We start from the raw sequence: 21,690 nt of genomic DNA, 5'->3' as shown, positions 1-21,690 counted from the left end.
TGAGAGAGGACGGTGAGGTTCCAGGCATCAAAAAACAGGCTCTAAGTATTCTGCTGATTGGTGAGACTATAGCAAGCACATGAGATAGAACAGGTAAGGTTTCTTTCCTTTCAGATAAGGACAATCATTGTCCTTTGTCATTCAGTAATGCCTAAACCAGATGTTCTCAAGCCTGGCTACATAACAGAATTACTTGGAGCTTTATAAACATACAGGTACTTGGTCCCCACCCCAGACCTACTGAACAATCTCTGGGGATACACAAACTTTTAAAAAGCTCCACCACTGGTTATGATGCACAGCTGGGGTTCAGAACCATTCACCTCGACAGTGCTGAGATTGCTGGCGGAAAGAGTGAAACACCAGGAAGTGACAGAGCAGGTGCTGGCTGGGAGAAGTAGGGCAGAGGGAAAAGGGGCCGTGCCTTGGATTTAAAGCCTTCTGGCTGGGGTGTTAAAAGGGCCAGAAGAGAAGATACGAAGCCCAGGATAGCAGTGAAGCTTGGGGTGACAATGAGAAGTTGGGAAAGCAGAGGACCGTAATTTTCAAAATGGAAGTGTGATTAGCAGCAGCCAATCTGTTGCTGGAAGCTGGGCTACAGGGCTGAATAGCCAATGTGCCAGCCCTTGGCATTCACTGGGGTTGCTGCTCTGTAGTGCTCTTCAGAGGAACTCTAGCAGCATCCAGAAATGGAGAAATCTAGGTATTAACTCTTGGTCAGGTTTTTTCTCTTTTTTAAAAAAAATATTTTATTTACTTATTAGAGAGAGAGAAAGCACAAGCAGGGAGAGTGGTACAGGGAGAGGGAGAAGCAGGCTCCCCGCTGAGGAGGGAGCCCGATGCGGGACTGGAGCCCAGCACCCTGGGATCATGACCTGAGCCGAAGGCAGACAACCAACTGAGCCACCCAGGTGCCCCCCTTGGTCAGGTCTTAACTCAAATTTTGCTTTCCTGTGTGGAGTTCTAAAGGAGGCAGTGCTGCAGAGTGCTTGCAAGCAAGTGCTCCAAACCCAGGCTGCAAGTGTTTAAACTCTGGTTCTACTACAACTTCAAGGCTGTGTGATCTGAGGCAAGTCTAACTTCCTTGAGCTTCAGTTTTGGTTGTTTGGGGCACTAAATAAGATAATCCATGTGGGTCCCTAGAATGATTGTGCTAATACTCAATAATGGCTAAATGTTGTTGTTATTATTTTGGTCCAAACTTAGACAACATACGTAACTTTTTTTGTGACTTGGCTTCCAAAACTAAGAATAATTAATGACACACTAAAAATACTTAGTTAAGCAACTCACTTTTCATTAATACTCTTAAAATGGTTATTGCAATTAACATAGAAATGCCACCTCTGGGAATCTATTTTAATGGGATGGAGGAACCCTTAATTCAGAAAAAAATTTTCACAAAATATTGGAAACAAAATGTCCAACTATGATAGAATAGCTAGATAAACTACGGAACATTTACTCAGTGGACTATTTTAAATATTTTGCTAAAAAGATAACAAAAAGTGCTTAGGACATCATGTTCAGTGAAAACATCCCCAAGAAATCCAAATGTATTTACAGTGTAAACATGATTCTGTTGATAAGACTCTGTGGAAAAGGAGGAAAATCTCAAAAAAGTTAAAATGTTAATTAAAATTGTGAGTGGTGGAAACACTGAGGGCTTTTTCCTCATATGATTCTTCGCTTTTTCGTTTTCCAAAATTAGGGAGAGATAAGTAAATATAAAGACAAGGCAGCAAATAGACATCCATGTTCATGGATCACAAGACTTAACACATCATTAAGATGGCAATATTCCCCAAACTGAGCTATAGATTTGATGCAATCCATATCAAAATCCTAGAGGACTATTTTGCAGAAATTGACAAGCTGGTTCTAAAATTTGTATAGAAATATAAGAGGACAAGAATAGTCATAATAACTTTGAAAAAGAAGAAAATTGGGGGACTCAGACTTTCTGACTTCCAAACCTGCTACAAAGCTACAATAATCAAGACAATGTGGTATCGCATAAGGATAGACATATACAGCAATGGAACAGAAATGAGAATCTAAAAATAAACCCTTACGTTTATGGTCAATTAAGTTTTGGCAAGGGTGTGAAAACAATTTAATGGAGTAAAGAATAGTCTCTTTCAAAAATTATACCGAGAGGGGCACCTGGGTGGCTCAGTCGTTAAGCATCTGACTTTGGCTCAGGTCACGATCCCCGGGTCCTGGGATCGAGTCCCACATCGGGCTCCCTGCTCAGCAGGAAGCCTGCTTCTCCCTCTCCCACTCCCCCTGCTTGTGTTCCTGCTCTCTCTCTCTCTGTCAAATAAATAAAATCTTTAAAAAAATAAAAAATAAAAATGATACCAAGAAAGCTGGATATCCATGTATAAAAGAGTGAATTTGGATCCTTACCTCACATCATACACAAAAATAAACACACAACGGACCAGATAGCCTTAAAACTAAAAAACTCCCAGAATAAAACATAGGAGTAAATCTTTGTGACCTTGAGTTAAGCAATGGTTTCATTAGATACAACATCAAAAGCACAAATGACAAAGGAAAAAATAGATAAACTGGATTTCAACAAAATTAGAAAATTTTGTATCAAACAACACCATTAAGCAAGTAAAAAGACAACCTATAGAATAAGAGAAGATATTTTCAAATCATTGTATGACAAGGGGCTTATATCCAGAGTATATAAAGAACACTTATAACTCAACATTACTCCAAAGAAAATATACAAATGGCAAATAAGCACATGAAAAAATGCTTTACATCGTTAGCCATTAGGGAAATTCAAATTTAAACTACAATGGGATGCTCCTTCACATTCACTAGAAGGGCTATATTAAGAAGAGAAACAATAAGAAGTGCTAATAAGGATACAGAGAAATTGGAACCCTCATTTTGGATGCTGAAAAAATTCTAGAATTAGATTGTGTTGATGACTGCCTAACTCTGACCATCCTAAAGACCCTGCACTGTATACTTTAAATGAGTGGACTTGTGATATGTGACTATACCTTGACAAGGCTCTAAAAAAAAAGCCTCAAGGGGAAAAAAAGTAGAGGAAATAAAAAGTATGTAACTCCTTTCTGAATAGAAAAAAATAATAATACTCTTGATCAAACCAAAATTATGATCCTGTATTGGGAAGATAGGGGAATGCAGAGCATGCAGAGGTTTGCTAGTGGTGGAGACACAGAGAGCTAAATCCTCATCTCACATAGTAAGAAGTCAACAGATAATGTTGAAAACTGCAACAAAATAAAACAAAACCCTGAAGAAATAGAAATGCACAAATATTATTTAGAGATATAGACACACATCAAAGAATCAGCTAAAAGATTTGACAGTGGCTACCCCTAAAAAAGGGGAACTGTGGGGCAGGGTGTCTGGGGACTGCTTTTTATCTTATTCACTGCTGTAGAACTAGTTGACTTGTTAAACTATGATACTAATAAAAATTTTTTTTTTAAAGAGAGGAAAAACCAAAACCAAAAATGAAGGCATCAAAGGTTTTACTGAAGTAGACTTAGAACAAAAGACCCCTCTGGAGTCCAGTTCTGCTTATAACAACTTGTAAGAGACTAAATAAGTAAGTCACTAGAAAAATGAGCATATATTTGGTCTCACCTTCAACTCCCCATTACCTTAGGCCTTGATGGCTAATGTAAAATGAATCTTTAAGCTTGAATTTCAAGCTTACTACTATATATCTGTTGATAACATCAGAATCCCCTCTGGCTGGCTCAGTGCTTGGAAGACTTTTGCTCTTGGTGCATTGTCCCACTCTTCAACACTGTCTCTGTCAATTCATGGTTATTACAAAATCCACATACATGATCTTTCCAATACCTTGCTTGCTCTGTCTCTTGGCCTCCTTCTACACGGCTTTGTCCTTTCACTCACTCAAGCCCCTTATTCCTTGACCTTATTACTACCAACCTGCAAATCCTCCATTTTCTCAATTTCAATCACCACCTGTTTTCCAGCTCACTTTTGTGAGCAATTCCAAATTCCAATTCCAAAAACCCTTCATTCTCGGGGATCTCAATTCATTCATCTTCCGACTTCGATACTGTACCCCAGTGCCACTATATCCTCACTTCTCTCCTCACCCAGTTTCAATCCTATAGTCAGTCATTACAGTCATCCTCTCATATCTACCCTCAACTTCCTTGGCCCCCCCTCACTTCACACTTGTGGATTTAAACCACATCCCTGGTTAAATGCAACTCCCCACCTACAGTGTATCTGTACCTGGGCAGCAGACACACAACCATGCTGACTGCTCACTTTTAATTCATGGCTACTAGCCTCAAGTTGACCCATAGCCCAACAACCGTATTTCCCCAGTCCATTCACTCTTCTTTTCTCTGCATGACTCATGTCACACTTTTTTATCTCTCCTCAGATCTCAACCACCTCCTCCCTTATCCTTATTTTCACTTGATGATCTTGATTCCTATCTCAGCTAAGAAAAGAGAAGCTATCAACTTCCATAGGTTCTGACCATCCCTCTATCCACCTACCTTCACTGTGCTTATATATTCTACCTTTTCTCTAATTACTATGGATGAACTTTCCACACCCCTGGCAAAGGCCTACCCTTTTACTTGTAAATTTGATATCACCCCCTCACACTTGAGAACATTGCTCCAGCAAATTTCCCTGCATCAAGTTTCCCCCTCTCCATAGGATCCTTCCAGTCACATACAAAATGCTATATTCCTATTAACACAAAACAAAAACAAATTTCAACACTGCTTCTTCCTTCAGCTACCACTTCATTTCTCTCCTTTTCTTTCTAGCAAAAACTCCTTGAAGGAACCCTCTATACTTACAGTCTCCGAGTCCTCTTCTCTGATCCTCCTTAACACCTCCTTGACACTCTGCCAACTGCTCTCATTAAAGTCACCAAATAATCCCCATATTGCCAAATCCAAAGGCCAATTTTTACATGGAATGCTAAAAACATTTGAACAAATTCATCCCCCTCTCCATTTACTTACTTGGCTTCCAGGATACAATACTCTCCTAATTTTTCTCTATCTCTGGTTGTGTCTGTTCCTTCACCCCTCCAATCTCTAAACATTGGGGTGTTCCAAGGGTCAGAACCTAGACCTATCCTCTTTTCTTAACTATAGCTTCCTTCACCTATATGATGAATCCCAAATTTACAGCTCTAGCCTTGAACTGCAGAATTAAACATCTAACCCCCTCTCTGACCTCTTCATTTGAATGTCTAATAATTATATCAAACAACATATCCAAATGGAACTTTGGCTATTCTCTCCCAAACCTGTTTCTTCTGCAATGATTCCTATCTAGATTAATAGCAATTCCATTCTTCTAGCTTCTCAAGTCCTAAACTCTGAAGTGATCCTTGATAACTCTCCCTTACATCCCATATCTGATTCCACGCTATATTTACAATATATCCAGAACTTGAAGACTTTTACCATGTCTTTTGCTACCCCTCTGTCCAAGTCACCATCATTGCTTCCTGGATTATTTCAAAGGACTTCACAATTAGCTTCCACCTGTTACACTGATCCCTTTATAATTTGTTTTCAACACAGGAGTAAAAATGGTCAAGCTAGGAAAAGTCAGATCATGACACTCCTCTATTTAAAACCCTGCAATAGCTTTTTATCTGTCAGAATAAAAGCCCAAATCATATAAGAACCTCATTTTCCATTACTATTCCCCTCCCTCTCCTTAGCTTGCTCCAGTTAGAGGGGCTATACCCACATTAGCCTCCTCGAGGAACAAAAAATGTCAGGCCTACTCCTGCTTCAGGGCTTCTGTGCTTGCTGTTTTATCTGCCTGGAATGTTCTTCAAAATGTGCACATGGCTCACTATTTCACTTCCCTTACTCAAATGTCATCTAAACATTGAGGCTTCCCTGGGCACCTAATTTTCCAGTGTTCCTTTTTTTCCGAAGTATTTATTATTACCTGACATAGTACATATTTTACTTTATTTATTTTTAAAGATTTTATTTATTTATTTGACAGAGACAGAGATAGGAGAGCAGGAACACAAGCAGGGGGAGTGGGAGAGGGATAAACAGGCTCCCCGCCGGGCAGGGTGCCTGATGTGGGACTCAATCCCAGGGTCCTGGGATCATGACCTGAGCTGAAGGCAGACGCTTAACGACTAAGCCACCCAGGCGCCCCATATTTTACTTTAACTTGTTTCTTTGCCTCTCATACTAATCTGTACACTTTATTTACATCTTTGGGATTTTTGATTCTTTTGTTCATTGCTAAAAGTCCAGCAACTCAGAGCAATGCCTAGCACATCATAGGTGTTCAATACTTTGAAAGTAAATCCACCACTGTATTCCAGTGCCTCGTGTAGATGATAAACCTAGTAGTTCTCAGAAAACATTTATTGAAAAGAATGAATGTCAAAACGATGGTGCTTTCCTTTAAAAATATACCAAACAAGATCAAATTTAGCTTATCACTCTGTATTGTAGAATGAAACCAATCAAACTATAAACAACGTAGAAAAATGCACGGGATCCTTACCTAGGTCAGCTCTCGCTTCTTTTTTCTTCTGAGAAGCCCAACCCACTATGGAGAGTTTATCTCCTCCTGATTTCTCCTCTAAGCCTCTATTCAAGCGCCAGATTTTCAGTGTATTGTCATCAGAGCAGGTAGCAATCTAATGAGAATCAGGAAGGGAGTTAAGAAGTCTCAGTCAAAGATTTACAACAAAGTAAAAAGTAGATCTTAAGGACTCATGACTAGAGAATTATTCCATCTAATATACCAGGATGTAGAAAATGATCATATAGTCATCCCTTGCTTTCAGGAATCACTCCAAATTTCCAAAGGACTCTTGTTTCTTTCTAATTCTGATGGTATGTCTTTCGTTACCAGTCATGTCTTACCTGACCTAAAGCCCTACTATAAAATCAGGTTCATTTCATTTTACTCTCAAAAACCTGGGCAAGTCATCATCTTCATCACCTTCTATATAACTATGAAATAAATAATTACAACCCCTTTTTTATTTTCTCTCTTAAATGATAAACCAGTGTATGCCACCAACATTCAATTTCTACCACTTCCTTCTGAATTCTACATGTTCTGGCTTACTGCGGAAATAATGGGATCATTTCCAAGATCAGGCTTAGTCGGTGACTCTAGTAGGCTGTGACAAGTAGAATGAAACCATTCCTTTGAGATTCTTTTTCAGATAGGTAAAGGAGTAATCTGGGAAAACAACAAGTTCACTAGGCTGAAAGAAGTTAAAAATAACCTTTGTCCCTTTAAAAATATCTGACCATTCCCGATCTTGGTCCCAAGCCTTTTATGGCAGAGAAAGTCCAGCTTGAAGAGCTTGTGGCAAATGGCCACTGGTACCAGAGCTGTTCCCCAGCATTTGTTTATATAATTTCTCTATTTCAGTCACTGAAGAGACAGAAAAAAAAGAACACACGTTCTTCTTAAATCTTGGCCCCCAAGAGACTGGCAGCTTTTTCCTTTCCTTACTGGGAGGCCAAAAGAAGACACACATATTTAACTGCTCTACAAGAAATGCCTGGAATCCCCAGTTACTCTATGGTCTATTAACAAGAATTATTTCCAGAGCACCTACTGTGAGTCTGACAATTTACATATTTTATGTTGTTTAATTCTCACAATGTAAAAAGCCTTGAACTCAAATAACCTCATCTACAAAATAAGAATAAAGTTATTTGCCCAAGGTCACCACAATTAAGTGGCAGAGCTAGAACTGAAATCTAAATTTTTCCAATTTCAAAGGCTAGATTTTAAAACCATATTTTACCTTAACTCTAGGCTGGGAACAAAGTTATTAAAACAAATAAACAAACAAACAAAAACTTTTAAAGTAGGGGTCATTAGATTAGTATAGGTAAACAGCCCTGTCATTACCTATGAGTCTTTTCTGTGCATATAGTTAAGGGCAATATATGATAGTTGAAAAAAGAGAACACAAATAACTGAGTAATTAAAAAACTCTCTTAGTTCTCCAAAGATACAAAACTCCATGTTAAAAGTAGGTATTTCACTGGCAGTTACATGGAATCTCAGAAGAAAAATGTCATTAGGATTTAATTATTGGTGATTAAAGCAAGGAGTTAAAAAAAAAAAAAGAGTCTATCATAGGCTGACCACAGAAATGGTTATACAGATATAGAAATAAAAAGAAATCCACAGCAGTACTGGAAAGCTAGTAGGGATGCCATGAGTAGTAGACCAGACCATAAGAAGTTTCTGGAAGATAAAAAACAGATGGGAACAAAACCTCAAAATGTCATAAATGAAAGGGGAGATATCCACAGAAGTGATATTTCTTGTAAGCCCCAAATAACCCAAAGACCAGAGGCAGTAGGGACTGGGAGAATCAGTGGAACTTGGGCCACTATTGTATGAAATCCCTATATAGTCACGAAGTTTATGTTTCTGGCCTTTTTACATTTCAGGTATTTTGTTTGTTTGTCTTTAAGTATTATTGTAAAGAAATTTCTTTAAGTGAGAAATGTCTACGACATTTTGGAGCCAATTACATAGTGTAGCCACAGACAACCTAACACAGTACGACTTCACAGCGAGCACGGTTTAGGCATGTGAAAACTAAATTGGACTGTGAAGGACAGTCAAGATGTTACATTTAACATACCACATTGATAATACGTAGAAAGTTAATAAAAACTAGTTTTCCCACCTTAGATTTTCTTTTTATCTTAGATTTTCAGATGAAATTTAATTACATTAAAAACTTAATTCTATGTTTAGGAAAGAAATTACTCTAGGGAATCAAGAAATCCATTCTTATCTTGCCATTTGCAATGATGTGGATGGAACTAGAGGGTATTATGCTAAGTGAAATAAGTCAGTCAGAGAAAGACAGTTATCATATGATCTTACTTATACATGGAATTTAGGAAACAAAACAGAGGATCATAGGGGAAGAGAGGAAAAAATAAAACAAGATGAAATCAGAGAGGGAGACAAACCACAAGGGACTCTTAATCATAGGAAACAAACTGAGGGTTGCTGGAGGGGAGGGGGGTGGGGAGATGGGATAACTGGGTGATGGATATTAAGGAGGGCATGTGATGTAATGAGCACTGGGTATTATATAAGACTGATGAGTCATTGATCTCTACCTCTGAAACCAATAATATATGTTAACTGAGTTTAAATTAAAAAAAAAAAATCCATTTTTATTCCTTAGTGTAAGTTTCTCTATTGGTAGAGAAAAGTAGAATATGTATGGTTAATGCTGACATAGATCCTGGATGGCCTCTAGATCTTTCAATCTCTAAGCATAAAAGTCTGTGTAACTCTCAAACTAACCTTGGGAAAATCTACAAATCTGTGATCTACTTTTTAAACCAATGACAGAGATTTATTTACAAACCTTTGTGAAGTCTGATGGACACCAGCACACAGATGTGACTTCTTGAGAGTGACCCTGGAGCACAGTAGGAGGATGCCAGGGTGTGGAGACCTATCACACCATCAAAAAAGAAAAAACAAGTCAGCAGAGCAGTATTAGGTCTTCCAGATAGAGCCTTTGAACCTCTCCATATTTGTGTCTTACAGAGCTTCAGGGTTGTTACCAAAGATCTCTCTAGGTATGCCTAGTTATAGCTCAGAAAAGAGTCCCAATGGGCAATAAAAGTATTTCTGTCATTGATCTGAGAAAACAGAATGAAAATAGCCAAAATAAGTAAAATAATATGAACTTAAATACCAGGACAGGTCTTATTTCAATTCAAGACTACCTAGCTATATATATTTTGACTAAAATTCAAGAATGACATTGTTCCTCACCTCTTAGCTGGTAAACTTTCTATAAGGATAGGGTTCAGCTGCTAGGTAGTATGAACTTCAAGTGGAGTCCTGTTTTTACATAGTCTAGACATTTTCAGATCTTCTCTAATCGGCTACTTCCAGGAACACTACATTAAATAAATGCTGAAGGCATCTCAGACATAGTACCAGTTCTCCTCTGACAAGAGGACAGTCTTTCATCCAAAAGACTCACTGATTTTTACCAAAGTCCCTAGAATTATACCCCTTCATTTTGAGGGAATATAAACTATATACTTTTACATGGCACTTCCACATGGCACTTTTTTTTTGGGAAAAAAAAAAAATCCCCTAAAATTTCATTTTGGTAAATTTGCTTAAAGAAATCTTGAATTTTCAGTTAAGTACTGCCATATCTTAATGAATCAAGAAGGGTCATATTGTGCAGTACTATACACGTGACAACGGATCAGATTTCCCCCCTCACTGGATGCTACTTGTGATATGCATTTGACAGTTGACTCATTCAAGAGTTGTCAATCCCTTTCAGAGGCCACGGGAATTAATCAGCACAATATGGCATATAAACTCACATAACTATTATTAGCATGTGTTCGGAAAAAAAATTATTCTCTTTTCATTTTCCTGAGGCTATGAATCATTGCTCATCTGTATGAAGAAAGTGGAGGCGACTCTGGAAAGAGTATTTGCAGAGAATGACTAAGAAAACTTAATAGATTCCTTCAATTGTAGTGAAGAGAGTCAACACACTGATTCATAAGGTCATCCAACTCAATTATTACTACTCCTCTCTTGGGTTAAATGGCACATGTAATGATTCAAAAAGCAAAAGAAGAGAAAGAGTAGAGTCTAATTCGCCTTGCCGGGTTAATTAGAGTTTAACAGAAAAAGCTTTTTCCTGAGTATTATCTAAAAGGATCTCACTCTTTGCCTCCTACAATAGCACAGGGAACAATAACTCATTCCCTCACAAGGTAGCGTATTTTAGGAAAGACTTTCAAGATAGTCTCTAGCTATCTCAGGAGCCACAGAAATTTTCCTTCCTCCTGCATTTGGGATGGCCCCAGCCCATTAAATTTCTCTTCATGCAAGGCCCAAGCAGGCCAGGTAGGAGCAAATTAAAAAGGAGAGAAAATCCTAATGTCCTCTTGACTGCACCTCCCTGGTAGGAACACATTATTCTACTCCACTGGTTTACTCTGCTTGTGGCCTCTAGCTTGTCATTTCAAGATACTGCCTCTTCTTCAATTTTCTAGGCATTACAGTACCTAAGGGAACCTAAACATGTACACAAAGGATTAAAATAAATCTCAAGAAAACCAAACATCCGCCAATAGAATACATACACTTTTTTTGCATTTATCTATAGGATCTAAAAGAAAAAACGAAAGATCCCTTGGAAAAACTTTTTACAAACTGGTAATAAGGTAGAAATAATAATGACAATAAAAGTCAGCATTTGTTGAGGCAGGCACTTTGTATAGCATTAAAGTAGGGAGAAGGTTCCTCAAAAAGTTAAACACAGAATTAATTACTATATGACCCAGCAATTTTTTTAAAAGATCTATTCATCCATTTGAGAGAGAGAATGAGACAGCACGTGTGCACGCAAGTGGGGGTGGGGGGAAGGGGGAGATGGAGAGAGAGAATCTCAAGCAGACTCCCTACCCAGCTAGGAGCCCAATGTGGGGCTCAGTTCCACGACCTGGAGATCATGACCTGAGCCGAAATCAAGAGTTGGACGCTCAACCCCGACTAGCCAACCAGGCGCCCCAGGACGCAGCAATTCTATTCTTAGGTATACACACAGCAAAACTGAAAATATATGTTCAAACAGAAACTTGTACATGAATGTTCATAGTAGCTTTATTTATAAAGCCAAAAAGTGGAATAATTCACATGTCCACCAACTAATAAATGGATAAATAAAATGTGGTCTATCCATACAATGGATATTCAGCCATAAAAAGGAATGAAGTACTGATACGTGCAACAACAAACAAATCTGGAAAACATTATGCTCAGTGAAACAAGCCAGACATAAAAAATCACATATTGTATGATTCCATTTATAGGATATGTCCAGAATAGGCAAATCCACAGACAGAACATAGGTTAGTGGTTGCCAGGGGCTGAGAGCAGAGGAGAATGAAGAGTGACTCTTCAAGGGTACAGTGTTTCTTTTTGGAGTAATGAGCATGTCTGGGAATGAGACAGTGGCGATGGCTACTCAAAATCAACTGTACATTTAAAAATGACTAAAATGGGGCGCCTGGGTGGCTCAGTTGGTTGGGCGTCTGCCTTCGGCTCAGGTCATGATCCTGGAGTCCCTGGATTGAGTCCTGCATCGGGCTCCCTGCTCGGCAGGGAGTCTGCTTCGTCCTCTGACCCTATCCCCTCTCATGTGTTCTCTCGCTCTCATTCTCTGTCTCTCAAATAAATAAATAAAATCTTTAAAAAAAAAAAAATGACTAAAATGATGAATTTTATATTATGTGAATTCTATCTCAATAAAAAAAAAAGGGTGGAGAGAAGGGCATGTTGTGGGCTGAAATGAGTACTAATGTCCATCAAGTTTGTATGAATGGTAGTTACAGGAGCTTTCACAGTTTAGGACTACCCTACATGGTATAGTATACTTGTTGACTACTTCAAAGAAGATGAATTTCCCCTAGTGAAACTCAACTTGTTTTCAAATCCTTCATTTTTATTCAAATAAGTTTTTATTGTCACTTTGTTATGATAAAACATTACCGTAATTACAGGATTTCATTTTTTAAAAACCTCCCTCTACTTTTAAGTAATTAGAGGAAACTATTAAGTCCAAGAGACATTTACACCTATGCATTCTGGAGATGGTCAAAACACAGAAAACTGTCCTTTCTTACATATTCTAGTTGTTATATAGACTTTAATTCAAGACATGAAGAATCCCCAAGTTAAAACTCTTAGAACTATGAAGGTTACCACTAGAAATAACTGGCTCTAAGCTACACATCTAATAAAACATTCTGTATCCTTAAACATGCAAAAGACCAGCACCTTTCCTCAAAAAAATCTCCTTACTCTGCCCAGTCAGAAACCAAATCTCATCTTTATTTCTGCCATGAGATCATCTACACTTCCTAAAGTGTCAGGCTCAATGTTTCGCCAGTCAGCGGTAGAATGACTGTGCCAAATGAGTTTATTTATAACCACTTCAATACTATTCAGTGGCTATAACAGAAATGAACCAGGGAAGGGAGGGGAGAGGAAGGGGTGGGACATAGGGTAAGAAATTAAAAAGAAAAAAATATATTAACTGTTTTTATTTTTAAGTCTTGGTCCTTAGTATCAGAGAGTCTAACTATATTACACCTCCCTTTTGCTGAGCACTGGTAAAGATTAAAAGGCCATTCTCTTCTGTCTTAAGATCTGCAACTCTTTTCTTTCACTCTGTTTTCTTGTGCCCATGGGCTTTTTAACATAGGAAAAATCCCAACACTTGAGAGAATTCTGACCTTTTGGAAACATAGCAGAACTACAAGATAAACTAACAGCATGATACTCAGCTTGCATGGAATGGTTTTTAAACTACACCCCCACCCCTTTTTTTAATCATGGAAAAGAGAAACTGAGCCACCTCACTAGGCAAATTCAATTTTAGGAGCAGTAAGCTTGCCAGGATCTCAAATATCAGAGCCTGCACACTGAGTTATGTGTGGACAGGCAGGAGAACATCATGTCTGAACCACATCATTCAGCACTGACATGTGACCCAGCCTAGGAATTTAGAAAGGGTCACCCATGTATGTGATAGCCCCTGACTGGATATCTGAAAATGGGTTACTAACAACAGCCAAATTTCTTTACTGCATGTCTTTAGAGAGAGAAACTATACCTCAACCCTCATTCCCTGAAACAAACAAACAAAAAGCCTTTGTACTAGAGAAGATAGCTAGAGAGGAACTTTCAGAATCAACAATAAAACTCCATATCCACATGCAAACACATATATGTAGAATATATAATCATATGCATAATTATGTATACATAATTTAAAAACTGATTTTAAATGATTTTTTAAAAACGATCAGTGCAGGGCGCCTGGGTGGCTCAGTTGGTTAAGCGACTGCCTTCGGCTCAGGTCATGATCCTGGAGTCCTTGGATCGAGTCCCGCATTGGGCTCCCTGCTCAGCAGGGAGTCTGCTTCTCCCTCTGACCCTAACCCCTCTCATGTGCTCTCTCTCATTCTCTCTCTCAAATAAATAAATAAAATCTTTAAAAAAATAAAAAAAAATAAGAAATAAAAATGATCAGTGCAGAAGTATTTCTTGCATAATCTTTTATTATGTTTTTCATATAATTTTTTTTAAAGAATTAAAAAATTTAAAAAGATACAGACTTTGGTAGGAATAAAATCTTCCTGCTAAGTTGGGAGCCATAATAAAATAAGGAATGAAGATAAAACAGTGAGAGAAGGAGAAAGGAAAAACAAAGATAGTAAAATAAGAAGCATTAAGACCAAATTTAAAACTCAAAATTTTAAGTATAAGAAGAAAGCATTAGTGTTAGTAACACATATCGTTAAAGTTTAAAACTCAAGTCAGAAAATTTTATAGACAAGAAACTAGGTACAAACTCTTATGGATGAGAGTCTCAAGTATATATTTTATAAGCAAATTTTCGTTTTAAAATACAATACATGAAAGAAATGTGCTTGTAGAAAGAGGAAAGTACAACACAAAAAAGCATCTTGGATAGAACAACATCTCCACCATGTGACCATCTAGGATATAATCACTAAACACCCTTAAGTTTGTGTTGTATTTTTGCACCTCTAGGTATACAGAGAAGTCATTTTTAGTATGTCCTCCAGGACCAAATGAAATTAAGCAGAATTATGCTTCATACTTGACAGGTTCTACCCCATCCTAAGCCAACATTAAAGATATGACTTCCTAGAGGTTGGCAGGACTAATAATGATATAATTTCCTCTTGAGAAGGGATTTGATAACATTGAACCTATGAATCTATCAAGTTTTAGACATTATGACTCTAAAATCCAAAATGTGGGGCGCCTGGGTGGCTTGGTTGGTTAGGCATCCAACTCTCGATTTCAGCTCAAGTCATGATCTTGGGGTCGTGGGATTGGACCCCATGTGGGGCACTGCATTGAGTGCAGAGCCTGCTTGTCCCTCTCCCTCTGCTCCTTCCCCTGCTCACTTGCTCTCTCTCTCTCTCTTAAATAAATTAATTAAAAAAAATAACAATAAAAAATAAAAATCCAAAATGTGTTAACTCTGATCATTCAACTCACCAATGCCAAGGACATTTATGATATTACAACGGCAATCTAGAAGATAATTAATTTTTAGCCCTTGGAAAACAATGCCATGATGCTCTTATATCTCTGAACTCCCAGACATTTCTATAATTAATTAGTCCCACAAGAGCTATTTTTCAGTAATCAGCAAGTGCTACTCGTGTGATATTTCAGTTTTCTCCACTGAACCTTATATGGACAAATTTAAATTTCTTAGCTTACAGTAGTCACTTTAGGTATCACTGTTATTTAAAAAGTAAGAAAAAAGAGAAAATAAACTTGTGAACAGAAATGAAATCTGTAAAATAAATTAAGTAATGCTATTAAATATATACAAAACTGATAAAGTAGCCACATCTATTCTAGTAACCTTAAGACTGGCCACAGAGAGGAAAGAACACAATTACCATACAAATATCTTTTAGTGTTTTGTGCAAGGCTCTATGGTTGATTTGGGCATAGGATCCTGGGAATTAAAATACTGTATTTTGAATGAAGAGTTTGAAAACACAGAGCTGAAAGGCAATCCAACATATTTTTCCAGGAAGCAGGACAAGGTAGTTAAGGTTCTCTCTAGTCTTCTGAATTCTGAATTTCCTGATAATCCGTGAAACTGCTGGAATACATGGATTATCAATTTCTGAGAATCTTTGGCCATGAAAGTATGATATATTCTGACAATCAGAGTAAGTTTTGGCTGTGTTAAGAAGCAAGAAGCAACTTTTACTGAACATCTAATGTAGAAAAAGTTAATAGTATGTGTTTACATTAAACTTACTCATCTGAGAAGAAATATTTGTAAGAATACTTTAGTCTTACATTTGTGAGGGAAGTTTGATAACTTACCTTCCAGATGTAGGCAGCTTCATCACTTGAGCCACTAACTAAAAACTGGTCATCTGGACTAAGACTTGATTTAACATAAAAGGTAGAGTTTTGATGTCCATTGAAGATAGCCACTGCCAGAGGGGGGAAAAAACCCAACAAATTACTTGGTTCTTGTTATTTCTAGTGTTCACATAAACGCAGACAAGTATACATGTTCCAGTAAGTTTTATTAGTGTATTAACTATTGAATATTGAAACAGATAGTCAAGCTATATTCAGTAAATTAAAGGGAAATGGACATTGGCAGAAAAGTAAAGGAAGACTCAGAAAGAGGTTTTATATTAGACCCAATCTCATGATCTAAGCCCAGATACTTGGTATGGAGCTGGCTATGGAAGAGAAAGTGATGGAAAACATTCTTAAGAAGAACACAACCAGTGTCCACTCTTTTAGTAAAATGCCTTTATTAGACCCCTTTTCCCCACACTAGGATAGGGCTTTCCCTATTATAATACATTGGTCCTTCTTCCTCTTAGACTTCAAATCTTGAGGGTAAATTTCATATTTCATTCTTTACTCACTATATCTCACAGTGCTTTGAACAGAGATCTTCAAATATCTGTTGCATTAATAGGTAAGAATCAGTGGAAAGAGTTAAGATTTGTGGATAGCTCATTTGGGATGTGGGAATCAATCAATCTATTTATTTATTTATTGTGGGAATCTTTTTTTTTTTTTTTTTAAGATTTTATTTATTTATTTGACAGAGAGATAGAGAACAGGTAGGCAGAGAGGCAGGCAGAGGGAGACAGAGAGGCAGGCTCCCCGCTGAGCAGGGAGCCCGATGTGGGGCTCGATCCCGGGGACCCTGGGATCATGACCTGAGCCGAAGGCAGCCGCTTAACCGACTGAGCCACCCAGGCACCCCTATTGTGGGAATCTTTTTAATCCAAAACTTTAAGCAGGCTGAAAAGAAGTAGCTAGTGGGGTAAGCTATATGTCTGTAGGTAAGATACTCCAACTAGGTTAGGGTTAGCCTTCAGTTTTAGACTTCTTACTATCTGTGGTAAAAGGGCAAGTAATCCAATCTAGCACAATGTGCTTGATGGGTTCTACTATCCTAAGAAGACCAAAACCTGAGGCCTCTGGTATCAGTACACTAATACGAAATACAAAAAAAAAAATCTTAGTTACTGGAAAATTTAAGGATACATTTAAGCAGGAAAAAAAGTTCACTCCAATCTTTTAACAGAAAGGAAGTAAGAATTATCAAGGGACTTAGTAGCTTTCCTTTAGTGCTCACAGACATCTATTCCTTTTGCCAGAACTGGAAAAAGACTTTGCATTTCTAGCTTTTCAAGAAAAAGCCTACATATCAAATACTCTCCACATCAACACTTCCACTGTGGACGTTAAGCAGAATATGAATCAATTCAGATATGCATTTTCTTTTTATCTACTGTGATAGGTAAATCCCCACACAATAAACAGGGTCCGTTGCTCTGAATACAACTCTAAAACTATAATTGTTTATCTTAACTCTACAAATGGAAAAATACAGACCAAATTTCCCACTAGACCTGTAAGTATTTATTGCCCTCTGCTGGTCTAATCAAGTACACTGTAAATGCTTCAAACTATTCAAAAAATCCTAAAACCTGTATTGGCATTGATTAGCTCAACTTAATCTTTCTTTGATAATATGGGCTCCGAAAATGCTTCAATGAAGTGCTTCAGAGTCATCTTTATGAACATCACTTAGTATAATAAAACACTGTAAATTAAAAGTACAGGAGATGAAGAATTAAGCCCAGGACGCTTTCTGATGTTTTGAAAAAGATAAGCAATTACCCAATGTCATACACATGTCTATCTGTCACTCAATATCTAAAGAACATATCTACCTACGTATCTATCTATAGGAGCCAATAAAATAACTTTAGGAGCACAGGAAAAAGGTTACTAAATTTTTAGTAAAGTAGCCTTGGGCATATTTGTTTGACTAAACTTAAGGCCCCCTTTAAGGCCACACTACAAAAAAATGACACAGACAGAGCTCTTGTACATTTGATAATACAATTAGGATTATGCTTTTATCTTCTGGAGAAAGATTTTGAAAAGTCTATTTTATATGACTATCTAAATTAGAAGCTGTCCAAGTTCTGATTCCATTCAGGAAAACAGCAGGAGAAGTTATAAACTGCTTCCCTTTTCCAAATACTCTTGCTCTTATTTAGACAACACCAGACCTAATCCAGGACATTGGAAATATCAACTGTGAAGCTGTCACAGAACTTAAACTCCTAATACTGGCTTGGGGCAGTCTTTGGAAATTTCTGTAAGAGCCTAGCTAAGGTCTGTACTATTTTAAGATTTCTTATTTATCAGCACATCTTACTTTAGTGGGAAGTAGGTAGCTTTAGGGATTATAGAATCTGTTTCTGACAGAGCTAGAACTAGGTTACTAATATGTGGCTTGCCTAAATAATTGAAAATGTTCTTAAAATTATGTAACCCTAAAAACCTTCTTAGAGTATGCCTGAGAAACTTTCATTTCTTTTTTTAAAGTGCCATGTATCAACTTGAAACACCAGATTCCAATTGTAATTGGAGGAAAAGGAAGGGGAAAAAAAAGGTGAGGTTGGGGAAAACTAGAAATAAAATAGACACTGCTCAACATTAAGAAGGCTAAGGTAAATAAAAACTATTTAGGGACTTAAAAAATTCAGCCAACAAACAGCCCCCGAACAAGACAAAAGCTGAGAACAGCCTTCTATATCCTATAAAATTTAAGACAATTCTAAATATAGTCAAAGGGACATAATTTCAGGAAAGACTCACTGTTAAAATAAAATTAAGTCACCATATACAGCAGGATTCTGTTTACTTGTGAAATATCACAAGGAAAATACACCTATGAAAATATCACTGGAACTAATCAAAGACCCCAGAGCCCTCCTATGTCTTAAAAAATTTGGTTTAGAAAAAAAGATCAATATTAAATTATCATTAACAAAAACCTCTGCATTCATTTCTGGGTAAGAGATTTTATTTCATTTTATTTTTCCAGGTAGAGATTTTAAATGGCTAAGATCTTACCTGGAGAAGTCTTTAATCCGGTCATATTGAACATGTAGATATTGTCATCTGTGCAGTTAGCAAATAAAGTAGAGCCCGTGGAATCCAAAATCAGACTTGAGTATCCTAGAAAAAGGAAACTTTAGTTAGCATGTCCTGATGACAGCAAGTAGAACTGAGATGACAACGTTGTGGCAAGAAAATCATTCCACAAGTTTATCAGAATTCTTCTTCCCTCAAATATATATAAACCAAAAATACTCTTCTGAGTTTTTAACTTTTGAATTTCCAAAAGTTAATGTTAATCTCAAGTATATGTTGCTGAAAACTAGCTTGATATTTATTTTTAAAATTTTAACAAAAACTCACATCTCCAAAAAAGTCCTATAGGGTATAAAAAGGCTTACCTAGTTTTCGAGTGCTGCTACCTGGGTACAGGAAAGACTTGGATGCTATGGGTTCCTGTCGATAAGCAGTATAATTCTTACGTAAATCCCATATTTTGATTACCCTAAAAACCAAGGTAAAGAAAATTATTTTGTAGCCCCCCCCCAACTTCAACCAGTTTCAACTACATTGTGAAATGACTTTTAATCTAACTCCTCTGGCACATCAACCAGGTATAATGAGGGTATCTCATTGGGAAACAGATTGAACTATCTCATACTGTTGTTTCCAATGTCAGGCTAACAACTCAGGCAGAACGGAAACAGATGTGATCTGACCCAGCGATGGGTTACCTTGAGTTTACTTCAAGGGAGCGGAAAAGGAAGATGAAGGTTGGGTTCTGATGGTCATTGTTTCATTGTTTTCAGAGAAAAAAAAACAAAGCAAAACAAATGCTTCCTAAGACTTTAACACTCTGCATGTAACCTCTAACACTGTTAAGTAACAAGCTCTGTCCCTATGGTTTTATCTCTATATGTAACTCCTTAAGTAATCTGGTCTAAACAGCTTTTCCTGTGAAATAAAGTATTTTTTCATTTCGTCTATTGGTATAATTGTCTTAATCCTCAACATGTAGTTTTTTTTTTTTAAATATGTTATTTATTTATTTCTAGAGACAAAGAGCGAGTGAGAGCAGGGGGAGGGGAAGGGGGAGAGAGAGAATCCCAAGCAGACTCCCTGCTGAGCACGGAGCCTTAACTCGGGGCTTGATTTCACAACCCTGAGATCATGACCAGAGCAGAAGGCAAGAGTAGGTCGCCTAACCTACTGAGCCACCCAGGCACCCCATCAACATCTAGTTTATCGGCAACATGAAAACAAAAGCTTGGTCTAAAAGGGCAATATCCTTGGAAACAAACAGCAAGGTTTCACAGCCATTCACAAGCATAACTAGTAACCTTGAGATAATCCTTCATTTGTGCCTGAATATTTGGTCCACAGACCGAGTTTTAGTGTCCAGAAGACACAATGGAAATCCTAGTTCATTAGGCCATCACCTTTTTAAATTTGTTTCGAAGGAAGGGATGTCTTAAGAGATACGATAAGCAAATAAAAGGGCAAAGAAGGGTGCTTAAAAAACACCTCAGAATTTTTATTGTAACAAAGCAAACAATTAAGAAGTACCACAAACTTATCTGCAAGCCAAACATTCAGACCAGTCACAGATGGCAGGTATCTGAAAGCCATTAGGCCTTACTATCAATATTGTTAGATTACTCCCCCAAATGTCCATTATATACCCAGAATCAGATTCCTTCTTTTAGGGTATTACTAAACCTGAGAAGATAAAAATCCAAAATAATAGAAATTTTATTCCTCAAAATAAGACTCACTGCCTAAATTATACTGCATGGACAAGCAAGCTACCCACCCAGCTTCTCTGTAAAAACAGCAGCAGCCAACACTGCTCGTATGTGCTATATAATGTGCTAAGTGTAACATATGGATTCCCTCATTTAATTATTTGAGCAAGAGTCCTAATCAGATATTTTTCAGTGTGATCTGTAGTTCCTCTTCTCAGCTGGATATTCACTATGTCGAAAGTTAAAAGCATATACATTCGATTACAATGGGACTAGGTGACTTCCCTATCACAGTTTATGAAAGACATCTCATCAAAAGAACCAAGAAATAAAGGCTCTTACCCATCTACGGCTCCCGCTGAGACTAACGTATTCTCATCTTGAAAGAGGACCACAGTAACACTCTGCTGGAAATCCTGACAGCACAGGGCAGAAAAAGAAGAAAGTCCTATTTTCGGTACCATAATCTTCATCAAGAGACCAAGGTGCTAAAATGATGGCTTCCCCTCCACCCAAATTCTGAGTTAGACTAAATATTCCCTCTCCAATAATCTTAAGTCAGATATCTATACTGACCAAGAAGTAATTTTAGCATGAAAATGACCTAAACATCATGAAGTTATAGTACATAGTGTTGACTTTGACTTGTACTCAAGAAACAAACAGGTGAATAAAAGATTTGTCTAAACCTACTGGTTCTACTTAAAATCAGTCCTACTAATAAGCTATGTCTCCGTAGGAAACTCATTTAACTTTCTTGTGCCTGTTTCATTCTACAAAACGTCACCATCCACCTAAACTGTCACACAGGAAAGTCTAAAGAATTATTGATGAAAAATGATTATGTGCTCTGAAAAATTTAAAGGATCTCAGTGGAATTCCACCTCCTAATTGC

The 21,690-nt window shown here is 37.4% G+C and overlaps 1 protein-coding gene across 3 annotated transcripts in view; it reads right to left on the bottom strand.

The window, feature by feature from the left end:
- DTL (denticleless E3 ubiquitin protein ligase homolog) overlaps positions 1-21,690 on the bottom strand; it is a 56,913-nt gene that overhangs the window by 22,880 nt on the left and 12,343 nt on the right. For all 3 annotated transcript variants that reach the window (XM_045877177.3, XM_045877176.3, XM_064594141.1), the window contains 6 exons: positions 21,138-21,211; positions 19,452-19,555; positions 19,066-19,170; positions 15,985-16,097; positions 9,416-9,505; positions 6,550-6,685 (listed from right to left, as the gene is read on the bottom strand). In XM_045877177.3, coding sequence (XP_045733133.1) covers positions 6,550-6,685; positions 9,416-9,505; positions 15,985-16,097; positions 19,066-19,170; positions 19,452-19,555; positions 21,138-21,211 — 622 coding nt within the window. The remainder of the gene's footprint in view (positions 1-6,549; positions 6,686-9,415; positions 9,506-15,984; positions 16,098-19,065; positions 19,171-19,451; positions 19,556-21,137; positions 21,212-21,690) is intronic.

The sequence above is a fragment of the Mirounga angustirostris genome, unplaced genomic scaffold (assembly GCF_029215605.1).
Source record: "Mirounga angustirostris isolate CCGP_5_RB_7025 unplaced genomic scaffold, mMirAng1.0.hap1 SCAF_6, whole genome shotgun sequence".
In the NCBI taxonomy this organism is placed as follows: Eukaryota; Metazoa; Chordata; class Mammalia; order Carnivora; family Phocidae; genus Mirounga; species Mirounga angustirostris.
Note: the sequence above shows the minus strand (reverse complement) of the source record. Positions and strands in the feature narration are given on the sequence as shown.